Source organism: Sinocyclocheilus anshuiensis, unplaced genomic scaffold (genome assembly GCF_001515605.1).
Source record: "Sinocyclocheilus anshuiensis isolate Anshui unplaced genomic scaffold, SAMN03320099.WGS_v1.1 scaffold58, whole genome shotgun sequence".
NCBI classification, from domain to species: Eukaryota; Metazoa; Chordata; class Actinopteri; order Cypriniformes; family Cyprinidae; genus Sinocyclocheilus; species Sinocyclocheilus anshuiensis.
This window is the reverse complement of record NW_015547688.1, coordinates 3,013,981-3,022,448: the sequence shown is the minus strand read 5'-3', so window position 1 is coordinate 3,022,448 and position 8,468 is coordinate 3,013,981. Positions and strand designations below refer to the sequence as shown.

General features: G+C 37.4%; 1 protein-coding gene across 4 annotated transcripts in view; it reads right to left on the bottom strand.

Annotated features, from left to right (window-relative positions):
- LOC107703405 (protein sidekick-1-like) overlaps positions 1–8,468 on the bottom strand; it is a 334,600-nt gene that overhangs the window by 41,932 nt on the left and 284,200 nt on the right. For all 4 annotated transcript variants that reach the window (XM_016506019.1, XM_016506020.1, XM_016506021.1 and 1 more), the window contains exons 24-26: positions 5,993–6,143; positions 2,575–2,812; positions 843–958 (exon numbers count right to left, since the gene is read on the bottom strand). In XM_016506019.1, the coding sequence (XP_016361505.1) occupies positions 843–958; positions 2,575–2,812; positions 5,993–6,143 (505 nt within the window). The remainder of the gene's footprint in view (positions 1–842; positions 959–2,574; positions 2,813–5,992; positions 6,144–8,468) is intronic.

Here is an 8,468-nt window from a genome sequence, read left to right as displayed (position 1 = left end):
CGTTCATAATTTAGAAAATGTAGTTAATACTTGCATCATTAATGATTTATTTTATCCACCCGCGACCCACCCGCAAATAATCAGAATGCATTTTTTTATTACCCGACCCACCCGATCCGCGGATTATCCGCAGCGCCCGCGGATATAACCGCCATCCGCGCATCACTACTGTTTTGGTATACTCTAACCAGACTTCATCTCGTCGCGTATGCACGCCTCTGTAGGTGTGTTTTGTTTAGCTTTTGCAATATACTCGACAATGTCATGATGTCTCACGAGTTCAGTATTTGCGCTAAACCGGCGCAGATTTGGCTTGCATGAACTTCCCCAAGAAATTAATGAGTGAACATAATTTACGAAAAGTAACCCGACAAATTGGCTAGTGATTTGACAGCGTTCCCCGCCACAGCTGATTTTTACCCGCATTTGGCTGGTTGGCTGGTGTTAATTTCAAACCCTGTATATATATATATATATATTAGATTGATTCATTTTAGGAATAGTACAGTACAGCTACAAAGGGTAGTTATTATAGGAAATGTTTGGTTTCAATGAAAAATAAAAACAATGCCTCCCCTCCTCAAGACAAACAACCATCAAATCTTTCATGTCATTTCATCATACAAAACACAGTTTAAGGGGTTGATCTTACATGAGAAAAACCTTTATTCACTTCTGAGATGCTTATTATACTGAGCCAAGGGCTCCTTCAGCAGACATTGTTTCAGAGTACCTCAGCGCACTACTTGACATCAGTCTGAGGTCATTTTCATTTGTGTGAAATCACAAAGAATAAAAAAAGACAAAACATCAACGCAGAAGCTATTCTCACGAGAAACCACCTTGTATCCGAGGATGTTGCCGTTCTGCTCGTGCTCAGGAATTGAGCCCCAGGTTAACAGGATGCGACTGGAGCTCATGGCCTCCGCCGTCACATTTTCCGGAGCCCCCGATGGCACTACGCAAACAGAGAAAGACAAATCACACTCCCTTATCGCACTGTGCCTTAACACACGGCCCCGAATACTGAGTAAACTCACGTAGATTAGTCACCTCTCCAATGTCATAAGGGAAAAAGAAAGCAAACAGCATTAGCGTGTGAGCAGCAAACAAGAGTTTGAGCACGAGGAGACAGTGAACAGACCACTAAAAGATGGCAAACCTTTAACACCAGGCCTCATATCAGACAGCACAGTCAGCCCAGAACGTCTCTACGTGTGGGCTATTAGCCACACAATTATATAATGACTCTCTCCACAGACAAACTTCATCATCCAAGTGCAGCCTTCCAAAGAACTATTAATGTTGAAGTGTGCAATTTCTGATCCACTAGTGGCACCAAATGGAATTGCAATCTGTTTGAATGGGACAATTAGGTTAGGCATAACAACACTAACTCATTTATTTATTCATCACTTGATCAACTGGATAAGTTTGTGGTGAGATAACCTGATCATCCAAACCCTGGAAGATGGAAAGAGTGTTTAAAACTTGTTTTTACTTGTCATACTAAGGGTTATGGATTTAAGCTCCTCAAATATTGAGGCTTGTTTAGAGGAGGTTGACTATTACTTTAATTGATCAGACTTTCAACTTTTTACCAAGTGGAAATATAATTAAATTGTGGAAGAAAAAAACAGTTAGATTTAGTAGTTTCACTAATGTTCAAAAGTTGGGGGTTGTTGAGATTTTTTACGTTTTTAACAGTCTCTTATGCTCACCAAGGCTATCAGAATTTTCAGCATCATTACTCCAGTCTTCAGTGTCACACGATGCTTCAAAAATCATTCTAATATGCCGATTTGCTCCATTTCTTATCATCAATGTTGAAATCAGTTGTGTTGTTTAATATTTTTATGGAAACTGTGATGCATTTATTTTCAGGATTCAGGATCTGAATAGAAAGTTCAAAAGAACAGCATTTATTTGAAATAGTAATCTTTTGCAACATTATAAATGTCTTTACTGTCACTTTTGATCAATTGAATGCCTCCTTATTGAATAAAATGATTCATTTCTTTGGGATCTGTAGACCTGGGCTAGCAACCACCCAGAACTACTGCATAGCACTGCCCTGCAAGCAAACCACAAAACCCTAGCATTGTGGTGCTGTCTTTTGCATGCGTAAACATCTTTCTCATTGTTTACAAAAAATGTAAACATATTTACAATTCAGTCTGATATCACCGGTGACACAGAAATGACACACTTCACCTTTAAATAGCATATTTTTGAAGTTTACGCTGTAGCCATTTGGGGCCATAAATCTTTCTTGACTGTATCTTGCAGGGAGCAACGGTAAAGATAAGTAGCGACATCAGGCAGCCAATCACCTGGCTTCTTATCTGAAGTGTAGGCAAGCATTCAGAGCAGCTCTCCAGTCCGACAGAGTAAGTGTGCAGTGAGGAGCTGTTATGGTGATCACAAAGGAAATAAAATTTCAATCTGCGAACCACCTGTTTAGATTTGAGAATATGATTATCCTGAGAATGGAAATTTCAAGATGCTCCCTCTGCATCACTACATCCCATGGGGCTCATCAACCCATATTAGTATCTGACTGGGTGTCCTCACCTGACTCACGCGTGCGTCCCTTCACGGGCTCACTCCAGGGCCCGGGGCCTATGGAATTAAAGGCCTGGATCTGTAGCTGGTATTCGGTCCACTCCTCCAGACCCTCCAGGGTGATCTCCCTCTCCAGCCTGTCGTTCACCAATCGTGTGCTGGCCTCACCCCGCAGGTCCGCTCGCAACACTCTGACCCTGTAGCCCACGCTCTCTGGGTTTCCATTGTACTCGGTCTCTGGCAGTGGCTGCGGGGAAACATCACTCTTGTTATAAGTCAACAGAATTACTGACAGAGATGTTCCTTGACATAGAGTGTTTTCATTTCATCAGCGGTAATGAAGATGAGGAAAAAAAGGTACATTTTAATGAACACATGCAGTAGATGCTAAATGACAAGGAAAAAACAGACAGCAAGACATTAATAATGAACTAACAACGTCTTTTGCAGTGGAAAAATCTGGAAAGAATTTATTTAAATAATTCAATACTGAACCACTTATATAAGATTAATTATCTGTATTCATGAAGGTAATGATATACCTTTTGACACATGGTGACGCGAATGAAGAGTTTTCACAAGATGTATTTTGGTTTTAGCAACAAATCTTTTGTATATTCATACATATTTCAGTTAATAAATGTTTATGTTGTTATGGTAATTTTATACTACACTGCCAGTCAAAAGTTTGGGGTCATAAAGGTTTTTTTTTAATTAATAATTTTATTCAATGAGAACACATTAATTTGATGTAAAGTGACAGTAAAGACATTTATTATGTCTTAAATAAGTCGACATTTATTAAGATTTCTATTTCAAATAAATACATTTTTTGAACATTTTAATCATTAAAGAATCCTGAAAAAAATGTATCAGTTTCCATACAAATAATAAACAGCACAGCTGTTTTCAACATTGATAATAATCATGAATGTTTCTTGAGCAGCAAATCAGCATATTAGAATGATTTCTGAAGGATCATGTGACACTGAAGACTGGAGTAATGATGCTGAAAATTCAGCTTTACTATCACAGGAATAAATTACAACATATTCAAATAGAAAACTTATTTTAAATAAAAAATAATAATAAAAAAAACCTTCACAAAATTACTGTTTTACTGTATTTTTGATCAAATATATGCAGCCTCCAATACAGACCCCAAACTTTTGAACAGTAGTGTATGTTATAAAACTTTGAATATTGACACACTTTTTTTTATCATTCTGAGCAGTGTTAATTTCGTCAATGAAGACGACGACGAAAAATATTCGTTAACGAACATTTTTTCTGTGACTAAGACCAGACGTTGACGAGCTAAAACTAATATCTGATGATAAAAACTATGACGAAATGTATGCCGCGTCTTGGGCGTTTGCATATCTAGTCTCACTATGGCAGCCGCAGTGGATGGATAGGCTCCCAAAATGCGAACTAGCGATCTGAAACAATGGCCTCAGCACCCGAAGGGGTAGGGGTAAGGTGACCAGACGTCCCGCTTTCCCCGGGAGTCACAATTCGTTGTCGATTAACTTAAAGTTGGTTGGGTAGGCGGAATCGCGCTGATAGAAGTGCTCTCTCTCGATCTCGTGCGATCAGTTCTCAGTGCTCAAATACACACACAGCAGTCCAAATGTCTATCGTGTAGAGCAGGGGTGCCCAACCATGCTCCTGGCGATCGACTGTCCTGGAAAGTTTAGCTCCAACTCTAATCAAAGACACCTGCCTTTAATTTTTAAGTGATCCTGAAGACCCTAATTAGTTGCTTCAGGTGTGTTTGATTAGGGTTGGAGCTGAACTTTGCAGGACAGTCGATCGCCAGGAGCAGGGTTGGGCACCCCTGGTGTAGAGTATCTCACGTAAGTACAGTCGGTTATGGATTAAGTGAAAGTAAACAGGTAGGTGAAAACTGAACGTGTGTCAGTATTATATGCACGCCTTCCGTCTTAAAGGGACAGCATTCCTAATTAAGTACCTATCTGTGTCATTAATGTTAACCAACAAAAGATGTTAAATAAATATGTTAAGTAAACCTACTGTATCTGAAAAATTAGTTTAATTTGTATCTCTTTCGTATTTGTCTTATTGTCTTATTCTGCTTCTTTTTCAAAAATTATAAATTACATATATATTATATATAAACAACTATAATTTTTATAAGTTGCTGCATTTTCACTACTGTTTAAAGGGATCGTTCACCCAAAAATGAAAATTGTCATAATTTATTCAAGTTTTTCCAAATTCAATCCTTGATTAAAATTTCTCATAAGCTTAAATGATTTGGTCTAAAGAGAGAATAATTAATGATTATTTTTGTTTGAAGACTACATATAAAATAGCTACCAAAAAATGTGACTAAGACTATTAAGCATTTTCGTCTCAAGATAAAGACTAAGACTAAATAAAAAATGCCTGTCAAAATTAACACTGATTCTGTCTGAGCAGTATCTTCAACCTTCAAAATATTATTTTCCTTGACTAAAACAATATGCCCTTCAGGGTAAAATGGACTAAAAATAAAGAACATGAAGAAATACAGACTAAATGTATAAAACTTTTTTCATTAGGCAAAACCAAAGAAAAAAACAGTGTAAAAATAAACAGTGCGGCCTCTATAACACACAGTCTCAGCAGAGTCCTGAACATTGCTAAAGCAAGCCAGCTGAGCTCAGCCTAACCCAATTAAATATACATGCTCCTATAAATCTCATATTTATATTTAATACGCATATTTAATAATGCTACATCATTTACGTGCCCAAAAAAAAATCAACTGAACGATTTTGATTGGGTGCCAAAAAATAAGTGAGATGTCACAAACTGGCAAAACATCAGCTCTCATGTGCTTTTAATTTGACAGGTAAAGAGCTTCAATTTGAGAAACTCAATTTAGGCAGTAGCTCTCACATGTAAGCAGTCTTTATATCAGGTGAAAATCAACAGATGTCTAAAAACACCCTGATTTCAACATCCTAGCTTGTATTCATGTGTCAGAACACTAGGACTAAAGGTTACAATATAAAAGCTTCCTTGAATCCTTTTTTTATTCTAACCTCTGTGAAAGAAACAAAAAAATGAAGCAAGACCCTGAATTATTGAATGAACTCAATTGAATATAATGCACTGGGCTTACTTAATATTTCTCAGAGATAATATGAATCTGCGGAATTATATCTATTAATCTTTGAAATGTCTTATATAACAGCAACAATTTGATTGATAAAAGTCACACACATGTTAATGAAACACTTCATTTGATGAGTTGATGAGTATAGTTTTACTATACAGCCCTCTGGAGCAAACACAGGTTAAGTTGTTTACTCAGGGACACAATGATGATACTGTAACAATGAATGGTGATAAATTCCCTTATGGAGGTTTGAACTTACAATCTACAGCCCAGATTTTTAATAACAATGGCACTTACCACCCAGCGTAGCCAGAGGCTGGTCTCACTGGCAGTGCGCACCGTCACACTGCTGGGCGCCTTGTCTGGAGGAGCCTGCAGGGTTTGAATTACACGGGATGGCACGCTCACCGGACTCGGGCCCATGATATTCACCTGACGCATTCGGAACCTGTAACCACCAAGCTAATCAGTCACTTCGCTAAAACTTAACACTGGTCAGACTTTCCATTGGGAAAGTATATGGCAGTATAGAGTTTGTGAGGAACCCTGTGCGGGGCATGTGCTCGCTGCAGTTCACTTTATAATTGCACAAATTACCATGAAATCAAAGTTTATCAGTGAGCAGAACAAATGGAGAGGCTGCGATAACATCCATAAGATCTGACATAAATTGCAGGGTAGAGAAAAACACGGAGGCAAGCAGTTCATCATGTAGCTCAGAGATGATTCAAGCTGTCTGAAACAAACGGATGAAGTCAGACATTAAACCTGTTTAGATAACAGCAATATCTCACCAAATGAAATAGTCTGATTATTGACGCACCGTAAATAAGACAATATTCAAATTAAACAGTTTACGTGTGACAAATGTATCGAACGGTACATAGGTACAATTTTACAAAATCTAATTTTTATATGGTGAATAGTAGATTTGTAGCAAATTCTGGCATACAGCATTTGAAATAAGGGATGTCAATAGATTAAAAGATCTAATTAAATAAATTATACAGGTGCATCTCAATAAATTAGAATGTCGTGGAAAAGTTAATTTATTTCAGTAATTCAACTCAAACTGTGAAACTCGTGTAGCGATCACTTGCATTGGAAACAACTTAAAATATGCCGTCATTTTTGCTCATAAAGGTAAGAGTAATACATCACTCGGAACTGTAAAGGGTCTACTTTTATTTCTGTGCACTCACAATATCAACAAAATGTTGTGCTTTTATAAAATAAAGGATAAATACAGGATGCACTTTCTGCAATTTTCGGACAGGAGCGCTTTACAATGATGAACCGAAACTCAGCGAATACTTGCGTCACAGACTTGCTAAATATATCTATAGAAAGCTTTAAATTACTACTTTAAAACTAAATAATTCAAATCAAAAACAAAAACTCTTTTTACGGATTTTATAAAATCCATAAAAATGCATTTCTCTCTAAAGGCGCGTCCAATGAGGAGATGGTGAGTCAGGATCATCATCTTCATCTTTGCGACATGGACTCAGAACTTATTAATAAATAATTAAAATATCTCCTTACTATTCCCCCCCGACACATTCATGTTAATTACTTTTGCTGGGGCTTTGCGGCACGCTTTAGCCTATTGCGTGTGTTTTTTGCTGTCATGTGCAAGGATATGTTTGCAGATTCTGCACTGCACATGACCAATTGACTCACTGTTTGCCGTGGTAATCAAATCAAAACTCTTCCAAAATGCAGCTTTTCCAGAAGCATTGGGAACTTTTAGTAACTCCCCACGCTCCAACTTCTCCCTGATGCTCTGCATGGTCAACTGTCACCTATATGCTAATGCGTTGCGTATTGCATAGGCTATGTATAATATGCCTATTTATAATATAATCAATATAACAATATTTCATACAGTAGCCTATGTGTGCTCTGCACGTATATGGGCACAATAAAAGAAGGGAAGCTAAATGAGCCCGAGTTCGACCCGAGCCTGATCTGTAAAAAAAAAAAAATGGCCCGAGCCCGGCCCGAATGGACTCAGTGGGACCCGACGGGCTTGCAGGCCTCGAATTCAAAAATGACTATTATGGCAGACACATAAAGTATAGCACTGAATAGCACTATTTTCGTAATAGTTGGTCTATGTAAGCGTGCTAAGTAATATTTTTTAAATAATTAACTACAATTAATTATTAATAATTAAATATATTCCAAAGCCTGTTTCAATATATATATATATATATATATATTCATTCAGAAACGTGCAAACAAACTTGAATCACATTTCGCAAATATATACATTTTGATACTATTTTAGCTCTAGTCTCTATTATTTCTTTTGGCAGAATCAACACCAAACAGGTTGGCGTCCATGTTTGTTATTTATATCCACAAGATGCCATATGCTATATTGCAGCTATGGTTATCACTATGTCAACCATCACAAGTTCTAGAGTGATTTTTCACTGTGTTGTATTCTGTACACACACAGAGCGATCATTCAGATGCGACCGTCACTCGCAGAACTTGCAGTGTGTAGTGAATTCTGAAGTCCATGCATAAAATAAAGTGTTTTCTGTGTGTAAATAGATTTCATGCACACACTATGTCTCAGCAATTCTGTAGCAAATCTAGGTTCAATTGTCTTTTTTTTAGCATAAGACAAAGATGTCAAGATCAGAAAGAACAAGAAAGAAGAAAGGAATGAATTAACGGCATCCTCAGGGAAAGAAGCAGAAAATAACAAGATCAGAAGCATAAACACAGAAGCGAAAACATTGCCATAGTGTGCTGACTT